Source organism: Apteryx mantelli, chromosome 2 (assembly GCF_036417845.1).
Source record: "Apteryx mantelli isolate bAptMan1 chromosome 2, bAptMan1.hap1, whole genome shotgun sequence".
Classification (NCBI taxonomy): Eukaryota; Metazoa; Chordata; class Aves; order Apterygiformes; family Apterygidae; genus Apteryx; species Apteryx mantelli.
This window is the reverse complement of record NC_089979.1, coordinates 116,515,682-116,543,326: the sequence shown is the minus strand read 5'-3', so window position 1 is coordinate 116,543,326 and position 27,645 is coordinate 116,515,682. Positions and strand designations below refer to the sequence as shown.

The 27,645-nt window shown below is 37.2% G+C and overlaps 1 protein-coding gene across 1 annotated transcript in view; it reads left to right on the top strand.

The window, feature by feature from the left end:
* Positions 1-12,452, top strand: part of GOLGA4 (golgin A4) — a 66,069-nt gene extending 53,617 nt beyond the window's left edge. Inside the window, exons 23-26 of the mRNA XM_067291290.1 lie at positions 1,358-1,461; positions 6,627-6,713; positions 9,452-9,515; positions 11,700-12,452. Of these exons, the coding sequence (XP_067147391.1) occupies positions 1,358-1,461; positions 6,627-6,713; positions 9,452-9,481 (221 nt within the window). The 3' untranslated portion in view covers positions 9,482-9,515; positions 11,700-12,452. The remainder of the gene's footprint in view (positions 1-1,357; positions 1,462-6,626; positions 6,714-9,451; positions 9,516-11,699) is intronic.
* The last annotated feature ends 15,193 nt before the right edge of the window (positions 12,453-27,645 follow it).

The window sequence follows — 27,645 nt, the reverse complement described above, 5'->3', positions numbered from 1 at the left end:
AGCAGAAAAGGGGCAGGGAGAAATAATCTGCTTATCTTGGCTAATTAAATATGCATTTTATGACTTGTTAAAATTCTTAAAAATTCAAATGCTAGATTTTACAGATCTTTCTTGTGTAGCATATCTTGGCTTCTACTATCCTGGTGACTAAAATTCCTTTGCAAGATCTTCTCCTCTGAGATCTTGATCACAGGAATATTACTTTTCTTGGTTAACAAGTGCTCTATTCATATCTGTTAAGAATACTCTTGTAAAAAATCACTTTTGTACTGTATGACTTCAACCATGTCATTTATATTTTTATTATTATTTTTAACCTCTCCCCACTGTCCACCTCTTTTGTCATGCTACCTATTTTTTTCTTACTTTAAAGGCCTAATTCTCCAAGTTGCTATCTAATTTAGTTTCCTGTCAGTCCGTGAGGCTGACCTTGTGTTAAATCATGCATATTTCTCTTTTCTTCTGTTTTGTGCTTGGTAAGAGTATGCAATGCTACTTCTTTAATCTCCATAGGCATTCCTCCCTAAACTTATCCTACACTGTTACTTGTGTAATACTTGATGATTATAGTCACAGTTTTGTATACTGCTACCTATCACATTCACCAATATTGCTTTGTTTTACCTGTACTTTTTGGGGAGTTTGTATCTTTTGTATCTCTTGTCTTAAGCTTAGTTTTTGTTTTACAGTATGTACTATGGTTCAGGTTCCTTGACAACCCTGTAGACACAGATCAAAAATTTTTAATTGGAAAAAGTATTAACACTTGAAAATATATTTCATTTGTCTTCCATCTGCCTTCCCCTGTTTTATGGCTTTTGTTCTTCCACCTTTTTACAATAAGGCATTTTACAGACAAGTAAATTTAGAAGTTGAGGCCAGTAAAGACTATGTAGGTTTGTTTGATTGTCTTAGATTCAGAATCCGCATTATATCAGTTCATCTTTTTTGCATTTACTCTGAGATTTAAAGTTAAATAAACACATGCAATTTCTGGATTCAGATGCCCTGACACAAAACTGGAATTAACTCATAGTCAAGAAAAATAGCAGCATCTGAGCAAATGTGTTTTAAGTATATCTGTTGTGAGCAAAGAAGAAAAGATCTAAGAATTTTCATTTAACAACAAATATAAAATAATATATTTTAAGTACTTTCTACATAAATGTGCTGATGCGTTATATGTTCAGCTACATGAATTGCTCTCAGTAAGTTTTAGGCATCGGCATAATTATGCAAACCACTACGGTGCTTCTTAGTTGATTACATTTTATTCCAGTCACTTTCTGGCTAAGAGTAACTTTGATTCATATGAATGACTCTCAATATAAATATACTCTTATTTTTGTTGGCACAGATGGAAACCTTTGCCATACTGATGTTTCCCTCTTTGGAGAGCCTACTGAGTTTGAATACTTGAGGAAAGTGCTGTTTGAATATATGATGGGTCGTGAGACAAAGGTATGGAAAGTTATGTACAGTACCATGTGGTTCAGGTTAGAATAAAATTTAGCTCCCTCACTGTATAGATTTGAAGCACCATATGCTTGCGATTCATTACACACTATTACTGCCACAGGCTTTCAGTTTTTGTTCAAAGAGGCATGGTCCACACCTTAAAAACTTTGTCAGCGTGCTGAGATTAAGTGCTGGGGGAAAGGACAGAGAGAAGACTGGGGAGGGGGTATCACATCTCTCACCATCATGCCCACGGAGACAAAAAAACCTATAGGTAGGTATGGTTTTACTAGCTGGGGGAGAAAAAATGGTCCTGTTGTCAGTCAGGCTTAATGTACTTTGGAAACTGGTATGCACTACATTAGCAAGAGTACTCTTGTGATGTCATTTTGACACAAACACAAGTAACAGTCGTATTGAATAATAGTTTGTTAATAGCTCTGAAGATGCTGAAATATCTCTTGAATTGTCTTTTTAGAAGATTTTATAGGCTCGCAAATCTGTATACCTTCTTTAGATGGTATTAATTTACTCTTAAGAACAGTGAAAACCTGGACACTAAGCTTCTTGTTCTGTGCTGACAAGCTTGTGAAATCATTCCTAAGTTGGAATTTTACTAGCTTGTAGCAGTACTGATGCTTAGAGATTGACCAGGTTTAAAAGAGGTATGTCATAACACAAACATTTTTCTTGGATGATAAATGCTATGTGGATTAATATGTATATATATTTTTCCTCCCTGGAGTTCTTCCATTCCTTGTTGTACCACCTTCAACTAGGACTGCTATTGAGCAGAGAGGTTTTATGCAGGGTTATAAGTTAATTAGCTCTATTTTCGTTGTTCTCTGTACAGAATAAAATTTGGTCTATGCAAGACTTTTTGTCCCTATTGGATTCCTCTTTCTTCCCCTTTTTATCTGTTTTCTTTCTTTGTATTAATTTCTCTATATTAAAAATATAAATCCCATACTGAAAAAAACCCAATCACTAATTCTCTTCTGTTCGCAAACCTGTGGCTCATTCTACAGCTCTCCTAGTTTAATAGCATATGAAGGAAATCATTAAAGAAAAACGTGCACATTACTGAATTTAAGCTTTTGAACTGTGAGGGACATGAAAAGAGAAAATGTTAAAAAAACATTCTCTAATAACTTGGAAGTGGACATTTCAACTTCAAACAACCCTTGAAACGGCAGCAGACGACTAGTGCAGCTACCTGGTACAAATAGCAAATCTGCATTTGAGGAAGCCTATTTTGAAGCCTCTCTTGTTGCTCATTAAGGCTATTTCCTACTGATGTTCAAAATACTACTATACTATACTCAAAACTTTGGAATATAAAACTGAGGGGTTTTTTTTTTCTTTTTCAGCAGTGATATACTAAAACTGCAATTAATTTCTGCAATAACAAACAACAAACTTCCATGAATGTTATGACTGCTACATCAGTGTCAAAATAAACTTGATTTCAGGTCAGGCTCTTCTGTCTTTTATTGAGTTGCTTGATTAAAAATTATATATATTTTCCCTAGAGAATATGCTGTATTTAACCAGAAGATTCTGTTTCAAAATTTGTTGCACGCTGGCTGTTAAAAGCACATGAATACTGGAAATAAAAAAAAAAAAAAAAAATTGGACCAAAGAAAAGATAGACATTAGTTCCTACAATAACTTAAGAAGGCATGGTTTTAATATAATTGAACAGGGTGGTATATTTAATTCAAGTAAACAACCAGAAGATACATTTTTTCTAATACACTTCAGTTTTTAACTTTGGGAAATTAGATTTAGATAGGTGATGAAGAATTGCAGAGTTCTTAAAATAGAGTCTAATTGCATTCCTCTTTGCTATGTGTTCATATCAGTTTGGTTATCTTTTAGTAATGTTCAGTTGCGGGTAGATGTTCTAATGTATTGCAAGAAGGAAAGAATTTCTGGTATAGTCCAATCCTAAATTATTAGCTAATCAAGATTGTAGCTGTAACGGAGCTCGTTCTTTTGCTAATGGAAAACTAAAATGGAATGAAAGCTAACATTTCTGCTAACTTAAATATCTCTTCACTTTTGCTTCAAAAAGTGCTTTCAAGCTAGTGTCTTCTCTCACAGTGATTATGTCATATAATCTAAAACTTATGAGCTGTCTTGAAAACTGAGTGGAGAATTGTGAGCAATGATGCTGTGATTGATAAAATCTTTTAATATTCAATCTAAATGTGTTCATAAACAATTTATATACTTGTTTGGTTTTGCCAACACAGTCCTTCAGTTAAAGGACCTTTACTGGGTGTACCACCTTGGTACAGACATACCCTTCTCTCAGCTTTTGTTTTGCTAGACCAGACAAGGCAAATTCAATTCCTCAGCTCATCCTGGTGGCCTTTCTCTGTGCAGGGTCTACTTTCAGAGCACAAGTAGATATACTGCATCTCAGCTGTGGCTTAGTAGTGATGTTAAAGATCTTTATTCACATTATTTCCTCTTTACTGCAAGAAGTTGAACCGAAGCTGCACAAACTGTCCTGGATAGTTTGCATTTTACACAGCCTGGTAAACAGTCCTGGAATCCTATTCAGTAGACACATTAATGAATGCATCAGTTCTGTGATGGTACTGGAGACCTAAGAGAAATGTTGAGGGTTGACAGTGGTTCAGTAATCTAAGAGTCAGGAGTTAGAGTTGATAATGTATAACCTGTATGCTCACATTCTTTCAAAGCTAAAAGTAAAATGTTTGACCAAGATGTGCACATCTCTTTGCTGGGGGATTTTACTGTTCTTCTCACAAATCCATCTTTATTTGTTGCCTCTTCCTTGCAGAATGTATGAAATTAGATTGCCAGCTTTTTCTAAGTGTGCACCTTATTCAAAATATCTGAACTTGGAGATATGTAGCATATACCATTAGATACAATAAAATAATGTTTTTACAGCCATGTGAATAGTTGAACTTGACCAACTGTACTGCACACTAAAACACTAAGTCTTGCAGAAATCCTAGAGGACTGCTTTGGCAGATGCTTCTGCTTGCAACTTTATTATGCTGTTTGGAGTGTATTCTATGGGTCAGAAAGATAATCAGTCTGAGTTGTATATCTATTATAAATGTGCATCTTTATAGTATGTCAGTTAAACAAGTACATTTGTAAATACTATAATGGCAGTGTATTCTGTCAGACTTACTTCAGACATTGTTGCTCTCCAGCATATATGTCTGAGATAGATAGTAAATTTATGCAGATGTTTTTCTAGCACCTGGACGTGCTTTAGTGCATTGTAGAAAAACAAGGGCAATTTCTGTTAAGCTTTTTGTGGTTTGGGGGAGTTCTGCTTTTGACTAACAGCCTTCAAATTACAGAGGGACTTTAGGAACTGATTGATATCTTTCTAAAAGTATTATTTACAGTGATGACATACCTGAATACATCAGCCTCATTGAAAGAACTGGGAGTGCAAACTATCATCTCCTTTAGTTGTACTACTATGTTTGTAAAAGCTCAGGCTTTTTATATAGATACAGAAATATATATATATATACACATACACACAGACACACATATCTGTATATACTCACACACTTAGAATTATTAAGTTTTTATAGTAGAGTAGATTATTAGAGGAATAAGGTAAACCTTTTGCCTATGTTAAACATACAATCTTAAATTCAACAGTCCTTATAACCTTGTTTCAGGACTATGCAACTGTGAATAGGGTTGAATAAGTCTACTTCAAAATATCCCTAGTGACCACAAAAACTTGGAGAATTTCAAGTCATTGCTAGTGATAAATTCCAAAATGCACATTTTCAGGAAAGAAGGCTTTTAGATAGCCTCTATTTAAATTGGCATCTATATTTTCGTGCAGTATTTGCAGTGTGTGTACATTTTCCTTAACATTTGCATACCATTGTGTCCTGAAGAAAGTTGTTAGGAGAGGGCTTTCTTGGTAGCTCTCTTCTAAGGAGTCTGAATAGATTCCAAGTCCATTGCTAATTTCTCTTGCCAAAATCCTCAACACAACTATTTGGGGCTAAACGATTAGAAAGCAAAGTGTGGAGTTAGTTTGCGTCACTGAACGCATTCCTTTTTGTATCTGCATTAGAGGGACTGCAGTAGAGGGGCTTCTTAATTATGGAACTATTAATATGTTAAATTTAAAGTGATGCCTTTTTAATAGGAAAGGTTCAACAAGATTTGGTTTATTTTCTTTTACTTTTTTATCCCTAGTTAAGTTACGCACAGAAAAATTTGTAAAAAATTAGGGCATTACCTCTCGCTTTCAGCTGTGGATGTTTTTGTCCTGAAGCTGCTTTGTTGCTGTGGTTTCCCCTCTTCACTTCACATGTGAGACTGGTAATAAGCAGTGGACTTTCAGGGCAGCAATCTTATCTCATGCATATTCTTTAGGAGCAGCAGTTACTGCTTTTGTAGCAATCACCTTCTGCTGCACAGCAGCTCTCGCTTTGACCTTTCTTCTTAAATCACCTGACTACTGTTCTGTGGCTTTGGAACTTCTTCCCACTCATCTGTTTTTAAAATGGAAATAATTGTTGCCTGTTGTGGACTGATGTTTAATAATAATGTTTTAAACTTCTGACATCTTCCATCTTTCATCATGTCTAAATGTTTTGCTGTTTAAATATGAGTTACCATCTACCTGCTAAAAATGTTTTCACAACTGAAGTTCCATATCTAACATTTGGATCTGCTTTCTCAATGTTTGATTTTTTTGTGTTTCTTTACACAATATTTGGATGATGTGAATATAGTTGAAGCCAGAAGGACTCTTTCAGGTTGTATGCACCTGAAATGTCTTTTTTTAGAAAGACCCCATTAAGATCAAATGTTTTAGCAGCAGTATTAGCAACAGTATACTGTCTTATTAAAGGACATTTAAGTATTTGAGCTTAGATACCATAGAGCTTACATCATTTTACGGTAGCTGCAGTTTGCGATAATGTGAGATGAAGGCTCTTTATGGTTTCCATATAACTCACATAACACAGCTATCATGTAAATAGGATTTGAAACTAATGGAAATATCTTACTCCTTTCACTGTGATTTCCACTGACATTACTAAAATAGTATGCAGTATTCTTAAAGTGCATTTTAAAATATTAAAAAGTATTTTAGTGCATGCAAAATTGCTTATAGATAACCTGTTTTTCTTTAGACAATGGCCAAGGTTATAACGACAGTACTGAAGTTCCCAGCTGATCAAACTCAGAAGATATTAGAACGAGAAGATGCTCGACCATTGGTATGTTGTATAAGTAAACTTAGTTTATGCAAAAGATTAGGTTGCGATAATAAGAAATTGGAAACTTTCTTTAAATCTCCCTTTCCCCATTTTCTCCTTCAAGGAAGCTCCTTTTCTCCCTCCTTCCCCCTCCTTCAAGAGAATATCAAATTCCAGGAGTAGGTTTGAGTTTATAGTAAAAATTAGAGGAAAAAAAAACCCAAGCATATTTTCTTAACTTATATTTCTTATCACTGGTTTAGCCGTGTGTGTGGTAGCTATGGGTACAACAGAAAAAAGCAAGCCCAGGCATTGCTACCATTTTGCAGCTGAATTTTCTAATTAAAACTGTCATCTGACATAAAATTCATATTTTAAAGTTCAGATGTTTTTGTAGAAGTGTACCAGTTTTTCTGACAAATGTGTCAGAAGAGATTTTTCAGATCTGGGAAAAAAAATTTCTGGAAAAAACAAGAGCCATTTTGTTTGCAGACTGGAAAACTGATTAGCTCCCTCACCTGGGATATATGCAACTGAAGTGGGATGTATAGTGAGTATCCTAACAAGCTGGTTATTTTTAGACTCCTTCTTATTTTTTGTACAGAAAAACCTTAAAAATGTCAGGTTCACTCTGGGTCAGAACAGGTTAAAAAAGAATCTTGAACACTTACCTTTTTCCAGTATTGTCTTGCCTTCAGTAGTGCTGAGTGTAGCACTCAACAATATTATAGAGATCTTTTACCTTGCCCAACTGTGGGGAGGCAATAAAGTCATGAAGATTAGTCTGCACAGATATATAAATTAGATGGTAAAATTGGTAGAACACTGAATAGAAAATGATATTTTAATTGACCCTAAATAATTAAAGATTGCCCAGCTCTCCCAGATTTTGTAAGGGATAGAATGGAACTGTACCAGCATCATTACGGCTACTTTGGGGTATATGTGAGTGGGGTTTTTTTGTTTTGTTTTTTTGTTTTTTTCCTTCCAACTTAAAAAGCTTGCTAGCAGGTGACAATTGCTTAGTATTTACAAGGAGGATGAATTGGAGTTTGAGAAACAAACCACAAAGAAAGAGAAAGATGCATAAGTACTTTTAGTATTGCTATTTTGTGAGTACTGTAACCATTTTTTGTTAAGATAAAAGCTGTAGCAACTTTCTGTACATTATATCTGAAATCAACATTGTGATCCATCTTTCTGTGGACCAGTTTAGTAAAATTAGGAATTAAAGTGAGAGGAAGAGTTTCAGTCTATTTATCTCAATGGCCTTTTGGCCATTTCAGACTCTTTCAGGCCTTTTGACTCTTTCAGAAACAGAATAAAAGAAAATTTTAAGCATTTTTACATTTCAGTTGAAGCAGTTATATTAAAGTACTGTTGGTCCCTTGAAACAAATTTAAAAACATTCTACTGTTTCATCTGCTTGAAATAGCAAACATAAGGAAAGTGTTTGACATTTCAACACTTTCTTACACACTTTGTATGTAAGTTTGAAGTGTTTTGCAATCTTAAATATTTAATATACTTTTTAAATGATACATATAAATAATGACATAAATGTCGATAATAGTGCAACTTCAGTAAATCGCGTGACATTGCATCCCAAATGTGATTTTTTTTTTTTTTTTTGGTCTCAGTTGTTTAAACAAAAAGCATCCTTCTGGCCAAAAGTGACGTTAGAGAGACAGACCTTATTTTGCAATCCCTTCAGCTTTTTGATATCTGAAACCTGGTCTTCCTAAAACAGATATTCACAATCTCTGTTACTAAAGAAAACTTTATCTTGAAATCAGCCAACCAAATTTTGATCCTCGGGATTCAGTTTTGGAGAGAGCATACAGTGAAATTATTTTGCTGGCTGCAAGTGCTTTGATGGTTAAGGATATCGTAATTCAGAGAGCTTTGTACCCTGCTCAAAAACTTCTTGGGTTTCACCTAGCAGTCCTTCCTTGGCTCAGGTTGAGCCTAACAATTTTTCTCTTTTCCAAGATCACATAAGAGGTGAAATTGGATATATAATGGAAACTTACATGTTAGGACATGTTATGCAAATTACTATTGGAGGATATAGTCATTTTTTTCTTCACTTTCAACATTGTTCGGTTTGTTTACTGAAGCACAAATTGGTATTTCCAGTTAGTCTTTTGTAATTCAACTTAGGTGACTAAAAACAGTCTGTGGGGGGGTCTTTATAAACATATTACCTTGTCAAGAGCTTTTTTAACTGACATTTATTAACATGATCATAGGGTTTCCTCCCACCTAACAATAACAAAATGATGCTGGTATTTCAAAATAGCCAACATTTAGATCTCAGGAGCAATAAGGTGCCTAACTGCAACTAAATGTGCATTTTTAACATAAATGTTTCTGCATGTTAGTCTATAGCCAAAATGTCTATAACTGATTTTAATGTGTGAATTGTCAATTTACTTTGCTATTGAAAAAGGATAAATGTACGTAGTACTAAGTAGAGGGTATTTGCCAGTAATTATTTATCCTTTTAGCATCTGGGGCTTTCTTTATTAAACAGTGGGCATATGTTTAAGAGGTTTCCTTTGAAAACTTTTAACAAATTCCTAGATCAATAAACATATGTCAGATCAATGTATCACCTTCACAAAGCAAATTTTTAGTGTGTAATTATTGTGATCTAACTGCAGCAATTTCAGCTGCAAGCAGTAGATGTCCACAGAGTTCTTATCTATGCTATTAACACAGTAGTCCAATAAGCTGTTTTCTTCCTGGCTTTGTAGTTTGCCTCACCTCGCAGTGGTATCTTCTGAGTATGCCATCAGTCTGTGCTTAGTTAGCATGTGGGTGAGTGAAGCCTAATACATACTTGTTTTATTTGAAGATCAAACCTGTAGCATGAGATTAATCATTCTACTGTTACTTTTTTCTTGCCTTATTTTGTTCATTAACTTTCAAACATTTTTGTTCTATATGATGAACACTGTTAAACTTTTAATCATAAATTGCTTTACAAAACTAAGTTGGAAAATGTTGATTCAAAATCAATCTTTTTGAGATACAAGCATTACTTGAAATATTCATTGAGGGCAATAGAAATCTCAGTTGTAGAAAAAGGAAGCAAAATCAGATTTTTAAATCAAAGAATATGTAATATTAACGTTTATTGTACTTGGCCTTGTTTTGTTTTCTGATTTTTTTTTTTTTTTTTCCCCACCTTCTGAGCTTCTTATTTGAATAGGTAAATAGGTAAGTCAGATTTCTGGAAGATGCTTACTCACTGTACTGCTTGAAATGAATTATTACATCTTATAAATACCACAATATATTTTTTTAAGAATATTGATGAAATATTGCCTACAGAGGATTTAGGCTGTGATTACCTTTAAACTTCATTACATTAAACTTCATTACTCCATTTTCTGAATCAGACCCTTGGCCTGGTATCAAGAAAAGATAGAGCAGATAGATTAAGGAAAACAATTTTGGGAGCTTTATGCTCTCAATTTTTTGCATTATTTTGGGGATTTTATTAAGTTATTTTCATTATGAATCTGCAGCACTAACTGTAGTGTTACACAGAACAAGCAACTGATTTGGCCTAAAGATAAAGGTTGTATCAGGCCAGTCAAGCTAAACAAGCAACACAAAAGCCATAGCGGTCGAGAGAGGAGCAGGATATCGAAGTATGCAGGTAAAACTTTCTGCATTGCCTGATGTGATTATCAGCTGAGTAGTGCTAGTGATGTATGATATCTAATAAGCTCTTCAGATGAATTCTATAGGATATACTCAGCCTAATTTTCCTTTTCCTCCTTTGCAACTGAAAAGCTTTGCAGAGTTGCAGGCGATTGATTCAGTGCATCTGAAGCAATCGCCATCCGTCGGCTGAAATACAGGGGCTGGTTTTGTGCGCATCCTTGGCCTGCACCACCTCGATAGCAATGTGGATTAAACTTAAGCTGCTTCCATCACCAGTTATCTTGAGGCAATTGACAGGCAATCTTCCTTTCTTGCAGTCATGTGAATAGAGCCTTCAATATAAAATATACTTGTATCAAAGGAGGGAAGAAAATATCTATTCATTTTAGCTAACGTTCAAGATTTCTCCTTTTGTTTTTATTTTGTGTTCTTTTAAATCTTTCTTTTTGAATAAGATAGCAAATGAACTTTATTGTACTTAAAGTGCAGTAATATTTGGACTCTTTGCTCCTAGCCTTGATCACTTCTTAACAAAATCAAATGCTTTTTCTAGCTCTTCGTTGAAAATAAATGAATTGTTAGTATTGAGAGGACAAAGCTATTTACAACACTATTGCAGAAAGCATATTTGAAACTTAAATTCTTGTCATGTTGTCTGTAATGCTGATGTAAAAGGTTCATATATTCTCAGCCCTTTTTGAAGGATAGCATAGAAGGGCTTGATTTTTGACCTTGGTGTCAGCAATTGCCTGTAGTAGCTTCATAACTTAAACTACTATGTATGGAAACTGTTCAGATCTCATTATTAGATTGTAGATTCTTAGTTTATCACAAATATTCTTGAGGTTTATGTCAGTGGACAGCCAACAAATGGAATAATAGTCTTCCATGTATAAACCTTAGAAATTAAGGCAATGCTAACTTGATTGCGAAAGTGATAAATACTTTTCCTGGTGGAGGAGGGTTTTTGCTAGCCCTGAAGTTTGACTTTATTTCAGTTTTAATCATGAATCTTATGAGAGGGCTTATTAAGGCATGATACTGTGGTATAATATTTATTTCCAGTGAGATTCCTCTAATTGTTTTGTTACTGGTTAGTATTTTTTTTTTAATCCCATCCCAGTTCCTCAACTGTTTTGAAAATACTGGAATGGAATTGCTTGCTCAAAATCAATGAATAATTTGTTCATTTGACTTACCTGAAATTGTTCCATCTCCTATTGCTACCAGTAAACAAATATATTTAATTATTTTAATATTAGGTGTTTATAAGTTACTCCCTTCACAATGTAACATTCATTTATTTGCTTTAACTTTTTATTCTTCTAGTCATGGCTACGACCATCTTGAAGAAATAGTGATGATAATGTCTTATGACAGAGCTGCTTAGAAATATGTCCGTATCTCTGTTGTTGTTCCTTGAGAATGGACAAGAAGAAAAGCTATTATTCAAGGTCACAAATGGAGCAGCAAGAAGCAAAACTCAGCACCACCTTTGGACCATGAATATAGTTAACAATTGCCTTGACAAGAAACGCTAATCAGGGGTTATCTGGTGATGAGCCTTTTTTCTCTTCTATTGAATATTGTCTTCTATTTTGTGTTAAAGGTTATTTTTTTAAAGGAGAGAAAAGACTTCATCCTGGGAAGGAATTGCCCACTACTGTGTCTCTATACAGGTTTCACTGAGTGTTTTTTAAGAGTTGAACTAAATGGTTTGTCTCTTCTATTTATTTCTTTATTTTTGAATGAATTGTGCAATACATTTTGGATGGGTAGCAGTTGGGGTGATTTTCCTGATGAACTAGGCACTCTGGTTTGACTGCTCTCTCCCTATTTTATCTTCTGATTGTTTGCTAAAGGTCACTTCTATATGCTTTTGCCTACAATAAATCCAAATTGCAGTACCTCATTTGTTTACTCTTAGCTTTTGTACTTATATTTTCTGGAGAAAAAATACATTACCGTAAATTGTAAATAGTTAATACATAACTGTATCATATGCTGATCTGTGACTGTTGACAGCACTAATCTGACAGAAGCTGAGATAAAATAAAGTTTATTTACTGTATAATTTTGAAACTTTTCATGGTATGATTTTTCTTTTGGAATGACCACCAGTTTTGTTCTTACTCTTGTGCAAGAACATCCCTCTCTGAGACATTTCTTGTTTGAAAACCCTGTTACATGAAGAGTTATTCAAGTACATTGGGCAAAACTTTCAGATTTTCACAAGATCGCAACCTGTATGACAGATGCATGGTGAACTAAACCGACACAAGAACGTAGCGAGTGAGGAAGCTTGCTTTGTTATGGTTTTGGAATTCTGTTTTTTTTCTTTTCTTTTAAATAATGCCTCTCTAACCACTTTGTATATAATTTGTGATCCTCTGAACCCCTATCCAAGTATGGATAAATTTAACTTGTTCTGCCATTACTTTGATACGTGTCGTATGTATAATTGTGACCTGTACTGTTTATGCTAGTTTGACTGCCAAGATCATTCAAGGTGCTTGATCCTTCATGGATGTAGTTTCTAGCAAATATTTATAGGAGCAACAGATCCACTAAATAGCTCATCAAATAGCTCACCTCTGAGCATAAATAGGTCTTTCAAATAGCCATGCCTGGAAGATAGTGTTAGGAAATGGTCGTTAGCTGCAGGTCCTCCTGCCCACAGAAGCAGGTTGGACTGGTGTGGCATGGCCTTAACAATAAATTTGGTTTGTTGTCCCGCTCCAGCTGTGGTGACCAAGCTCAACAGCTACCCCTGAGCAGCCCCAACCCCATGATTTGCACACCTTATAACCCTTTTCCTGTTTCTTGACCCTCCTTTTCACTACCCTTGCACCTAGTCTCCTCCCAAATAAACTAGCCACCCCATTTTAAGCATTACTTTTTACCAATTGGTCCCAGGTTTGCTTTGTCCATACCCAAATTTAGTATTTCTGATACCATTACTGGGGTAATCTGCCTTATACAACATTACTGTTGTGGTTACCTTGGCACTGGTGGCCTCTCAAGACTCGCCAAAAAGTCCCCAGTGTTTGCCTCCAGTTATCTGTGAAGTCTGGCTGTTTCTCACACAACTCCCCCATGGCCACTGTGAGATCCAGCCATCCCTTATGGCACTGTTACTTTTGACAGTGTCTCATGTTGTTACTTGCCACATCCAGCATCTCCTCATGTCATGTCCAGTAGTTTTCCATGTCCTGCTCAGTTAGCTTCACCTCAGGCCAGGGTGCAGTGAGCAGCCTAGTGTTTGCCTGGGACTCTTAAAAAAAATAGTTACAGGCCAGTGATGTGTACGAAGTTTGATACGGTTTTTGCAAATGCACTGGAATTCACCTTTCTTGTCATCTGCAAGAAAGGAGATGAAGAAGCTGAATTTATCTTTACAGTTTCATATTCTAATGAAACTGGGAGAAGTGGGAGGATTTCTGCGGTCCAATATCTCTTGTGGCCACCAACTGCCTAGAGAATGTGTCTGGTTTTAAGCTGTTGAACAGAGTCTAAAGGGACTGTATGGCTTGCTTTCGATATTTAAGGACCCAGAGTTTCATTTTTATTTTCTACTGCTTTGTCCCTGTCAAAAACTGATTTTTCAGGCTGATTTATTGTTCATAGCACTTTTTTTTTTTTGAGCTTTTCCCTTTTATCAAACATAAGAAGTATGAAGTTAAAATTGTATGTTTTTGTGACAGTTTCAGTATAAAAGCCTCTCTTTGCTTTCCGCTCCTGTTGCGTATGGGACCCTCAGCCTCCAGAGTATTGCCTGATGTGCACCAGCAGCCTTGAACAGACTTCAGATCAGTAAGTTGGGATCTGAAAAAGGCATGTTTCTCTCTTTCCTGGCTGAGGATTTGTGGAGTTTTGCTATTGCTATCCTTACAGCAATCTAAAATGTGTATTTTGAGTTTTAGGTTTCCATATAAGGTATACATCTTCTTATGCTTCAGGAAATTAAATGCAGCAATCTGTTTCTCTCATAGTGAAGTTTATAATCACTTGTATTTTTCAGTTCTTGTCCTTGCAAATTGGACATTTCTCAGGATCCTTAATAGTTTTTTGGTTTTGTGCTTTTCCCATTCCGTGAAGGATACTAGTTATGGGCTGTACTTTGTCAAGTGTGACTTAAGTGCAGTGGACCAAACTGAAGTAGTCTATATAATATTCATACAACATCAGCTGGAGCAAATAAATTCCCTTTCCCCACTAAGTGACTAATTAAAGAATGCAATGGGGATTATAGTTATCCTTTTTTTTTTTTAACTAAAAACATAAACCAAGTTCACTTCTATAAATAACTCATAAGTAATCACATAACTGTTTCTTAACATAATGGGAGAGATGTGTTAAGTAAGAGCTTAGTCAGACTGCAGTTTTAACTGCTTCTAGATTTTTTTAGGGACTATGCAAATAAGGCATTATTTTAGCACTTAAATAAAGGAAATGAGTTAGGGTAAAAGCATGAAAGAGTCCCATTTTGAGTAGCGTTTTTTTGTTTCTTGGAATGTCATAAAATACCAATAGTAGTGCCAATACAACTATAAACTAATATGCTCCAGCCCACAAATACTTGTGCTTATAAAATATCCTTGTTTAGACACACATAGCTAAAAGCCAAAGACTGTATCAAAGTTTTGGCTGCCTTTTTAACAGAGGTTATAGGATCCCAAGCTTGTTCAAACTGAAATGTTAGAACATGATGTTGCAAGAGAATTCATGTGGATATTATGTTTTATGTTGAACTTTCCTCCAGTTAAACATGCATTCAGTGTCCATCATATATTTACAATTTTATGGACCTGTACACATGTGCATAGATACACAAAAATGTATAGTAAATCTATTTATAAAGATAAGACTTAAAACATTTACCAAGCATCCTCTAGTGTCCTAAAGATTAAACACTGTTAATTAAGGTGAAACACATCTGTGTTTTTTTTATTATTATTATTTCTGTACTATTTCAGTGCCTGGGCTGATGTGTATTGGCAACATTCTATTTCAGATTTCTTATTAAAAATTATTGATAAATCCACCCAAATTCCAGCTCTGTCATTTTTAGCCCCTCTTTCTATGGGCTATATTAAAACTTATTTTCTTTCCTAAATAGTACTCAGTTTTTGGTTTGCTGTTCTAAGATGACTATTCCAAATTGTGCGGAAACAAGACTGAATGCCAAGATTGGTTTCATTCTGTAATTCAGACTTTTTGCATGCATTGTTACTGTCCATCCACAGCTGTGCAACGGAAAGTATTTTCTCCTCTTTGGGATTTGTTAAATTGAGAAACTTGCTTTTGATTTGCTTTTTCCAAGAAATGCCAGCTCTTTCGCTGGATTATGGATTCGTTATAGAGTCAAGATAAGCAGAAGGCGGCTGCCTCTGCCCCAGCACGTGGGATAACCACTTCCCAGCTCTGAGAAGCTCTGAGCTGTCCCTCGGCTCTGATCCTCCAGGGCACTGCTAGCTTGGGGTTGTGGAGCTCTCTGTGGTTGTGGATATTCATAATATTGCAAATTAGAGATGTTAGAACAGGAGTAAGCATACGTTGCATATTATTTTACGTTGTATCTCTGATCTAGGGGTTGTCACCTTTAATTTTCTCTTCTCTTGCAGGCTGTCATTTGCACTTGTCCTAGTCTTTCTCTATAAACACTGAGTTAGTTTCTTTATGTATTAAAATCATTTTAAAGGCGCACTGGCTCAAAACAAGCACGTCTCTAGAGATTTCTTTCACTGTAAAACAGTGACAGCCATTATTTCCTACAGTTGCCACTTAATACCGTGTGACATTTCAGAGAAGCTGTAATTAAGCCAATGGTAAATACGTGCTAACTTAGGGCTGTGCTAGCACAGCACTGTGCAGCAATGGAGGATGTTGGAGGAGTTGGGAAAAGTGTGGTGCAGGGCCCTGCTAATGATACACGACTTCCTCCTCTTGGTTGCAGCTTCTAAAGCAGCAACCAGATCACATCCTCATCTGGTGGCCATTGGGCAAATGAATACAGCAGTTGTTCGCTTTCTAGTTAGGCAGGTCCCTGCAACAAAAGCCACTGCGATTCGGCAAGGGGGTTTTCCGAGTGGAGACCAAATCCTGGGTGGCCACGGGGGCTGAGTGGGTTCAGGATGTGGAGGGCACCTCTGGAGGCTGATGTTGAAGCACATCAACAGGCCTACGCTAGAGAGGCCTTTGCTTGCTGAGCCGTGTCAGCCCGTCTTGGTGGCTAGACAGCTTGAATCTCTAGTGCTTTCAGTAAGCATTTAACTTCACTGAAAGGAAAAAGGATGAATAGCGGAGTGTATGCTGTAATCTTTGCCACTGTTTATATTTTGGAAACTTTATTAGTCCAAGAAAGTATTTAGCCTTGTTATTTAGATCTATGATTCCTACTTGTTACTGAGCTGATGTCTGCAAGAAAAATAGCTTTTGCATTTGGAGGCACTCTGCGTCACCCAGTTTTATAGGAGTAAGGGAAGGACTTAGACGTTTTCTAACTTGGATCAGGCAGTGTATCTTTTGCAAATTAATCAAAATGATCAAACAGCATGTAAAATTTAGAACAGTCATCTCTCTGTGCAGCCAAAATGACATAGGTTCTGCGGTTCCCTAACTGCAAACTTGTTGCTCAAAGGAGCCTTGCCAATCTTTCTCACTCAAGCCACAGTCTCCTGAGAAACTGCTGAAATTGAAAATTAAGAAATCTGTTTTTGAATGAGGAAGAGAGAGGATAAATAGTTACAGAGTCATTTGGGTTGTAAGATTCATCATGGCGGATGAGATGGTAAGTGCTAAAAATATTACCGTTTCTGCATAGAAGTTTTGAGTTTGCCGTGTCTCTGGCCAACACGCTGTTTGTTCTAGCAGCCCATCACCATTGGGAAGAGGGTAAAAGTACTCGATAGTGAGCTGGCCTAAGCTACCTAGAAGTAGACCTCCCCACTGTCCATAAGCTTTTATGCCCCCAAACATGAGAATTACTGGAATGGCATATCCTGGTTAATTTAGCTGTGGCTATTCTGGTCCATACACACATCTGCCTATCTTCATGAGTACTACCAAAGCTTGTCCTTACTGATGCAACAGATCGTTCTGGAAATGAGTTGTAGGATTGAAAATAACTGGCCCTTCTTTATCCCTTAACAAAATGGGCAGTACTTCTCTACTCTATGCCTAGAAATGGAAAAGTCCATAAATTTGGAGAGCATTTATAGGCTGAAATAAGTAAATTGCAAAATACACAAGAACAATCCAATAGTTCTTATTAGTGAATGTTATTGTGATGGGTATCTAGGGTTTATAGAGTACTTTGCCCTTAAAACAACGGCAATTATTTCGCTTCCTCACAGGCTAGGCTGGGAACAGAGTTAAGTGGCCCTTTTAGAAAGGTGATAAAATGAGAGACTGGCTATGAAAGCAGAGGGTCTTCCTTTACTGTAATGAAAATAATAAATAGGCTGTGCTATCTTCAGAGAGCAAATGGTTCATTTTCTGGCACTGGAATCTAGAATTGGCTTCTCCTAAAAGTAACTGTCCTCATCTTGAAGCTCTGCAGCCACAGAGAGCATTATCTGAATGTTATTTAAAGAACAGCACGCCTAAGCCTTGAAATTCCAATGCGTGTTAGTCAGTGAATTAAAATCTCATCCAACTGGGAACTAAGCATTGGACATGGGTAGCTTAGTTTAGTGTGAGGGTTTTTTCCCCCACTTCAGCGTCAGGTAGCGCGTTTAGGACATTATGGCTCTGCAGGACATTAGACTCCTCAACCTGAAGGATGAAGGACAAGCTGTGTGTGTTTTATGCAGGGCCTGCCACAGTGCGACCCCTTTCCTAAGATGAACCTGCAGGCTCCTGTGGCAATAGAAATGTTATTATAAATACAGGGTGAGCAGGAGAGGTCCATGTTGTCTGCATGTATGTGTAAGCTTTTTTTTTTTTTTTTAAACATTGCTTGTTTAGTCGTCCAGTGATCGAGGAAGAGGAAAGAGTACCGGCAGCCATGGCCAGCGTAAATAGGGTGTTACAAAAACACCTGGGGTTGGTAGTACCTGCTGTGTTTGGACTGCTTTTAGGCATAGTTGGATACAAGTGCCTTACTTGCTTGTAGTGGTATGAAACTTTAAGGAAAAAAGAAAAAAAATGCTTCATGATTAGAGACAGCCTTTTTGCTTGGAGAGCTAGGGCTGAGCTTGCACCTCATGGATGGGCCTGTGGGGACCTTGATAAACCATCTGGCTGAGCCACATGTCTTTGGCACAGCCAGCGGCTTCCTTTAGGCAAGAGTTCCTCTTCTATGTACTGTTTATCTACAACTATTCATTAAACGTTTTCTTGTCTTCACTGAGCCCTTCCAGGGCTTATGCATCAGTGTCCCCTTGGAGCAACCCGCTGCTGGCAGAAGGTGAGGGTGGCTTTGCTGCGAGCCAAAAACCAGAATGGGCCTGCTGGTTATTTTACAGCTTTTGGGGAAACTGAGTATAAGAGGCAAATGCATGAAGTCATTGACTTATTTTTAGATGGAGAATAAGTGTGTGTATTTTGAGGAAGGATGCTGACTATAGGGAAGCTGGAATTAGAGTTTACTTTAGATAAGCTTTAATACTGACTAAAAATAGAAGTCAGTTTATGTATTGGTATGGACATCCTTCAGCAGGATCCTGATGGTTTTCAGAAAGCCCTCTGTGGTTGCAGTAATGGCATCTCACAGTGAGGGAATCAAATAAATGTGGTGGAGAAGAGGAGGTAAAAATAACTCCAGTTTGTGCCCTTTTGACAAGGTGACAATTAAACTGTGCTTATTTCTCATGTCACTGCTGCTATCAACTAATTGTGAGCATAGTTTGTTTAATGTATCACTCTGGGGTGCCTGGATTCATCTATCACGTGTCAGGTAAAGCAAGGTAATTAGACATCTCACATGATTTCACGTGTGCTGTGACCGGCCCAGCCAGGCTGGTCCCAGTCATTTCAGTGATGGTGCTGGGGATGGGAAATGGCTTACCCTAAGCTGACACACACAGTCCTGTTAAATGCTCACAAAGAAGGCAGGGAAGGCTGACAAACTGAATTTTTCTAATCAGAGATTAGTCTAAGTTTCAACAATTTCTCTTTTATGGAGAAGCCTGTACGAAAACCCCGGACTCACAGCTTTAGCATGGCAGTCGCTTCCTCTGTTTTGGAAGACATCCTGAGCCTTTTCTAACACTGGAAGCCCCAGCTGGCCAGTCCTCATTAACTGAACGGCGGGGGGCTAGGATCCTACAGCTTTGTTTTAAAATAATGATGCTAAAAGTAATTCACTAGAAACCAGCAGGTACTTTGCATTGCACTTCTATTTTTTAATTTTGCCAGTATACTCCTTTCAATGTCAAAATTTTTGTTTGCAATTAACTTTCCAGGCATGATGTAAAAATCCAGTTCTCTGTCTGAAACTTGTGTTGTTAAATATCCACAAAAGACCAAGGTTCTAGAACCACAAAACTGTGACATCTTCTCCAAATTTGTCTTATTTTCTTGCACTGCTGATCTATGAGATGACAAGGTTTTATTATCAAATTCCTCCCAGAACTTCTTTTACACCTGGGGCCAGTCATTGGGGAGTGTGATAATACCACTCATAAACAAGAGGGGATAGCAAATTCCTTACCTTAATTCCATCAGTTTAAATTGAATTATACCTGCAAATAAATTGTCCTAGAGTTTTTCTTTTTTCTTTTTAATCACCGGCATCAGCACAATGTTCTTGCTATCAGGATGCTTGAATTCAGTGCCTTTCACATTACTAAGCTAGATAACTATGCCTCTTTTGGCACATCTCACGCTGATAAATCCTATGGAGTCCCACAGTTTACTTTTCTGAACTACTGTGTATGTGTAGCACACACCAAATTAAGCCATAGCATAGCAAACGATTTAGGAATAACTGGGTCACAGCAGGGTCTTGTATATCACAAATTATTTGGTTAAAGGCCCAAGCTTTGACTACCCATGCACACAACTGCAAAAAGTGTCATTTTTTTCAGGGGGAGAGTTGGTTTGGATCTCTTGAACATGATAAATAGGTTATTGTTCATCTGAACTTTTCACACAAGTATTGTATGATAGTTAACATGTGAAATAATAAACACTGAATGGCAAGCTAATGGAAAGCAGATGTGCCAAGAATTCCAAGCAAAATGCCTGAAAGCTGTGGTGTAAATTGGACCTTTCGACAAGTGGCCTAAACTCGTGTGACCACCAGGGTCTCAGAGTAGTGGATTTAGAAGTGGAGGTTAACTGGGAAAATACAGACTACACTTTGATTTATAAATCAGTGAGATTTAGCATCTTATGGAAAAATGGTGGATCACAGGATCCACCATGTGGCCAGTATTTCACAACATGGTGGTATTGTGTACGTGCTCCCTCCCTTGCGATTTTTGTTTTGATGCAGTGAAATGAGATAAACAAGTTAAAATCTACTCCTGCTTAAGCTAGGAAAAAATCTGCAGAATACGGATCCATTAGGGCTTCTGGGAATTCTTCCCTGAATTTCAGTGGGGCATATTCAGGCTGCCAACAAGGATCCCTATCTCTAAGTTTTAAAAATAAAAATAGAATGAAGTTGAGAATCTTCAGTCTCTTTCAATTACAAACCTTACACCTTTGTCTTAAGCTGTAATTTTGTAAAAAAACCCAAAAACCTATGACATACAAATGTAATGGCATGCGAGCTGATGTATTTTAAAAGTCCAGTTAATTCCAATTAGAGTAAGATTTACAACTCCCCTTCTGAAAGTACGATAGGTCCTGGTTTGTAATCCTGCATTAGTTTTGTAGGTCTCATTATCATTGCGAGGCTGTTGAGCACAGTAACAGCTCTGCTAGTAGGGAGGGTCTGGAAAGCAGCGGGGCTATAAGCTTCCATGATAACGTTGCAGAAATATGGACTGATTCAGGGTTAGGGCTGTAACGTGGCTTACCCGCCTCTGGCTCAGCGCTGAACAAAAGGCACGGGTTGAAAGCAGTGGGATTATTGCACTGCGGGTAATGCTTGCAGAATTTTGCTTATAGTTTATCCTTTTTACCACAAAGTTGGAGCATGCTGGTTTTCCTTGTGAGCTTGCCCTTTGTCCTTGGGATCTTTTGGGAGAAGGGGGACAGCTGTCGGTGGTTTGCAACGCAGATACCAGCTGGGGACAGGGTGAAGGTGTTTAAGAAAACTGTGATAAGAATCCATTGTGTCTGTGTATCTCAGATGCCCAAACTCTTGTCGGCCTGAGGTTGATGTAGAAACTGCAACTTTTGTGGCAGGCCTAATCGTCTCCTGGTGCTGAACAAAGACTGGTAATCAGTAGCAGGATTTGGTTTATCATTTCTCTTTGATGTATGTCTCCAGGTAGCCTGGTACTTTTCCCAGAAAACCCAGGGTTGGCAGTAAACAATAAAAGAGTTCTTCTGTGACAAGTCACAATTTCAGCATTCACCTCCTTCATTTATAATCCTCAGGAGGTTATTAGGAAGATTACAGAGAAAAGATATAGTTTGGGGCAGTGCCTTTTGGAAGCTGATGATGCTTTTTTCTCCAACTCATCTGACACATTCAATAGTCTCATCTAGTGCGTGTTTAAAACTCAGACATGGGTGAGAGTTAGCTAAGTAGCCCACAACATCGTTAGACAAGACTGGGATAATGCCAGCAAGTAAATTTGATTAAGAGCATATCAGCCTCCTTAAGTAAGGCGATATTAATGAGTTGTGTTTTAGGGCTATCGTTATATTTCTGGTTGCATTTAGGTGATCATTTAGGAGGTATTGAAAAAGGCTAACTTTGGTGTCGTGAAGTTAGTATTTCTGGAGTTCCTCTGTAGTCAGAGGTGAGAGATGGGTTTTGTTGCTTGATCATTTCTGAAAGCAAAATGAAAGCAGTTCAGATGCTCTGAGCTGGCTCCTGGTGGAGCTTCTCTTCTCCTTAGCAATCGCTCTCGTACCTTGATAGCCTGTCTCCTTCAGCACAACGATCATCACGGGCATCCATCAGCGGAGACAAAGGAACTGGAATTTCTCCATCATTTCCCTTAAGAAAGGCCCCCATGTTGGTGGGGCAGCTACTTGAGAATTCCCTCTTTTTACCCTTGGGTCTGAATTGGCCCAAAGCTGTTGACCCTTAGTGCACTGCATAAAGCACATTGACTAGTTATTGAAGAAAGCTGAACTGTAGTGAAGGCTGGGTCTTGGGGTAGCTACCCGAGTTGCGCTGCATGTGCTTTTGGAATATATTGCCACATGGTTTATTTTTGGATTTATGGATTTTTATCCATAAGTCCACACATAGCCACTCTAAAATACATACATCAAAAGAAATAGTAAGTACATAGAGGATTTAATTACAATATATTGCCAAATAAAAATGTGTCTCCTCCGGTTATGGTAAAAGCTTTCTGATCCATTGATCCCTGGGCTGTGGTAATGAGGTTCAATCAACTCTGAGTGCCCGGGCACATGATATTACTGATGTCAGTGTGAAATAAAAGTGCTGTGACAGTTCTACTAGTGAAACCAATGCTAGTAAACAAAAAGCAATTAAAAATAAGCCTGTATGTGTGTGCTTGATTCTACAGCATGTGTATGTGTGTGTACACACACTATTTTTAAATACATAGTATATGAATATGTATAACATAGTTGTAATTCTATCCATATGCAAACAAACATCTGATTGCTGTTGGAAAATATGAGCTACAAACTTGACCGGTACTTGCTGTTAGCAGCGCATCCCTAAGTTAGCCTGAGTCCCAATCCATCCCAAGCACATGCTTAGCTTTAGGTCTGCCATTCAGTTCCCTTTAAGTCAATAAAGCATAAGCACACACCCATATTTAAGGATGTACTTAATGAAGCACATATAGCTGAATAAAAAGAGATGGCTGAGTAGAGATCTATGACATGAGTATGAAAATGCAGAGATCTGGATCTACTAAAGAAAGGAAAAAACCTTTATTAAGGGGGAAAAAAATACCTGACGGATTTTTTTTTTATTATTTGGCTCAGATAAATTCCTTCAGTTACTGGTGTATGGTGTATGTTAAATGTTTTAGAAATATGTTTCATATTATATGATGCATATTCATTTGGGCATGAACTGGCTATAAATCAGCTTGAAATATACCCCAACATTGAAAGGCAGGGCAAGTGTTTACTGCATAGTTTTCAAGGGGATAGAAGAATAGTGTCATTAAATAGACTGGATTGTTTCTAAAACAGTACAGTTTAAGAAAAGAAAACTTAAATACTTCAAAGGCACAAGTGATTTTTGCATATGAGGCTCTGAAAATCCTGGACTTTCACACTACTTTTTCTAGCTATTATTATGAGAGGAAGATTTTTGATTGAATTATTGGCTCCTATATCCTCTGAAGATTTGTACTGAGTCCTTCTTCAACCCAGAAAACTCTGGTAGAGCTCTACAAGGAAGGCAAGAAACAGTGGTTGAAGAGTTAACAACAGCAAATAAAAAAAAAGTAAGAGAATGATTTTCTTTCTCTCCTGTTAACTGAAGCAAGAGCACTAGTTACAGCCAAATGGAAGAACAGAACATTAGGATATAAATGTATACATAATGTTAAAGAGATCAGTGTAAGCACCTCATTAAACTTTCCAGGGGGAACTTAACCTGAACCTGTTACCTATCAAAAGTAATTTTTCTTGCATTTTTTGGTGTAAATATTGAGGGAGACATCTCCTTAACTTAATGGGAATAATGTATGAAGATATTGTTTGTACTATGACAATTGCAGTCTAGTTTTGCCAGTAAATCTAGATGCTGAAAATAATTTACTGTTTGACAGGATGAAACTTTATGAGCTTAAATGTAGAGAGCTCCTCTGAGTATAACTGCAGTTATTTAGGAAACACAGAGCTCTGTCCCTGTCTATCCAGCAATTTCCTACCTCATTCACCAGTAGACATGTGAATATAGGGAATTCCTTCTTTATCAAGTATATTTGATATTTACCACATATATACATATATATGAATTTTTTATATATATAAAAATTATATATATATATGAAATTAATGTATTTTTTTGATCTTTCTTAGTTACCCCTTTTATGTGTTTATGTTAATCATGAGGCAAAATCCTACTCTTTGGCAGCTCCAGCAGTACTAAGGGAAGGAGGAAAAGTCTCCATTTTCTTTACAGTGTAATGAAAAGTGGCTGTACCCTTCTCTATGGTTCAACTGGGGAGGCAGCCAGGATGAACCTTTCTCACAAAGTCCCACAAGAAGAGCAACTGAAAAGGATGCTATTTCTCTGATATGCAAGAGAAGCTACAGAAATTACTTGTAATCTGGAAAATATCTCTTCCATTGAAAGACAAAAGGAGTTCAGCTGCCTTAGCTCATCTCAAAGGAGTTAGAAGGTGGATTAGATCACACACCTCTGTGAGAAGTAACCAATAAGAAACTGTACTTCTCAAAAAGTAATATAAGGTAAGAACATCAGTTTTGCTTTCATGGTTTATGGTAACATCATAATATTATCATTAAGACCTGATTTACAACTGTAATTACCGATTTCCTTGTACTGAGCACTAGCCAAAGAAATATGGGGAATGCACGTGAAGAATCGGCCAGTCTCACACCCGTAGTGGGAAAGCGTTAATGTGAGTTGGCTTTAAACACCCCCGGCCTTCCCCGTCACCAAGCTGGCGCACAGCGTCTCTCCAGCCCCAGCTCAACACCGACTGCAGGGAGCTGGGGCAAATTACAGCCTGGTGACCCCCGGCAAGAAACCCCACGCAATCATAATGTGAAGTAATGGATATCTGGAGGAAGTCAGGGAAAACATGAAGTTACCTGTGGATGGAGACTGATTGACAATAGACAGTAAAACCTCAACCGCGATAATACCATGGGAACACCACTACAGTATGCTGACATAACTGCTAATCATTGCAAGGAAAAGCAAGCGATAAGCACGCCAGAAAGCAGTGTCCTAAAATTAAGTGAAGTATTGGTCAAAATAAGGAAAATGAGTACATTCGAGCACATATTGAGTTCCATGTATACAGTTTAGGAATAAAATTATAAAAACTCCTGTGAGAAGTAGCTTCTTGGGAGGTGAAATCTCCAGGAGGGGAACTATCCGTTAATACGCAGTCTTGATGAACCGGGTCTATACACGACTGATTTTATAAATAATGCAGACACTGGGCATTTGTCTTCTTTCTCTTTGCTTAGTCAGAACATTATTGTGTTGTTTCTTCCTTACCTCTACAACTGGTTATTAATTAAAAAGTATTGTCATGGGTGGCTTTTCACTGAAGGTCCTCAATTTACAGTAACTTCTCCAATTCGAAATACAATCTGGAGCCTGAGCTCTGCCAAAATACAGCATGTTAAATTCCAGTAGAGTGCTTAATGAATATAGATGAGTGTAAACTACAAATTACTGGTGTTATACAGGTATACAGTCTCCCTAGCGCAAACATCAAGATTTAAGCAGAGACAACTGGTATACAGAAATGCAGATATAGCTAATCCTAGTTTGCATAGTTCCTTAACAAAGGGTTAGCATATGATTTAATTTATTAGTCCTTTTTCTTAGTCTTTATTTCTACCATCATAATCATTTAAAGGTGTATTATTATTATTATACTTGGAGTTGCAGTTGGATGCTTTTTCCAGCGCATGCCAGAATTTTATCAGATAAAACTAAAAGCTCTGGACATGCAGTTTCTGTTTTTGCTCTGACTGACAAAATTTCCATTGGACTAAATGTTGTGAGATGACTTGAGTATTTGGATGCACATTTAAAAAAAAAAAAAAAAAAAGGCTGGAATTACAGTGTTCCAGACCTTTCTCTGGATAGTCTTCCTTGCCAAGAACAGAGAGCTAAAATTTTTTATGGACTGGCACACTTCCGTATTGTATCACTTCTAGTTGAAATAAATCCTCCTGAGAGCACTCTGCAATGTGAGAGACAAGTGTTTCATTCACCTAATCCAGCCACTTTGCATCCCTCTTCCCTGTGGAGAGGAATGAACCCATTATTCTCTCCAGCGTGTCAGCGCACGTTTCCTTTAATTGTATTGGAGAGCTGTCTAGCATCATTCAGCACTTTGGATAATTAATTGAAAAGCCCCATCCCTTTCTTGCTTCAAAATATGGAGAATTTGGCTTGGTATTGCTAATAGGATTGCATGTCATGGGTGGAATTTGCTTAATCACTGCCTATTGACTTTCTGCCTAAACCAGATTACGTTTATCCGTATTGATTACACAGTCATAAAACTCCTGTGAAAATCTGTTCATTAAATGTTTTAAATATTATGGCTAATATGAGGCAAATGGCCTGTTGTTTTCATTTGGTGCTCTAATGAGTAAATCAATTCTTTCAATTTTATTGTACACTAAAGGTTGAAATTATTGATAAGTGATTTTTCCTTTTTATTTGATATTAAGCAGTCTGCCACTTAGAGTTAATACTGGAAAACATTCACTGTTTACATCTGTATAACTCCGGACACATACATGTGTGTATGCCTATATACACCTGGAAGTAGAACTGTGTGTAGATATGAACATAATGTGTAGAATTGTCAGAAGTGTAACAGATGAACGAGGCTAGTTCTAGTGTGGGCTAGGCTAGTGTTGCCTGGCTCAACCTATTTTTGAAGCAAATCTCTCACGTGATACTGGCAGTGTTGTTGGAGTTGTAGTAAGCTAGAGACAAGGTTTGTGGAAGGAGGACATACCTTTCATTAGTCCAACTCATCTTTTAAAGATGACATGCTGCCCAGTCATTGCACAGTCACTCACAACAACTTTACCTCCAATAACTGATGACTCAGAGAAACCCAACCTTTTCACAAGCCACTTGAACAAGAGCTTTAAATAACTAAACCACCAAGCTTTACATAGCAAAAATAAATTACGTTATTGTCTGGAAACTTCCATTGCTCCATTGATTTTTTTTCACCACAAAATCTATAATTATTACTTCTCTATTAAACTTGTCTCTGGAATATACTAACATCCACTTTCCAGCATTGTGGTCAACGTGAGAAATGACAGTTTCCAAACTGCAACATATGCATATATATATATAAAATCAAATGTGACTACAAAACCGATCAACCAAGTGTGGTACTACGAGAACACCAGTAATCGCCATCCTAAACACCGAGACGGCGGTCATAGGCAGCCAGATCCCTAGGCACTATGGCACTTGCTCTGAGGATGATGCTCAAGTGTAGTGCTTACCAACAGTCTGGAGATGGCT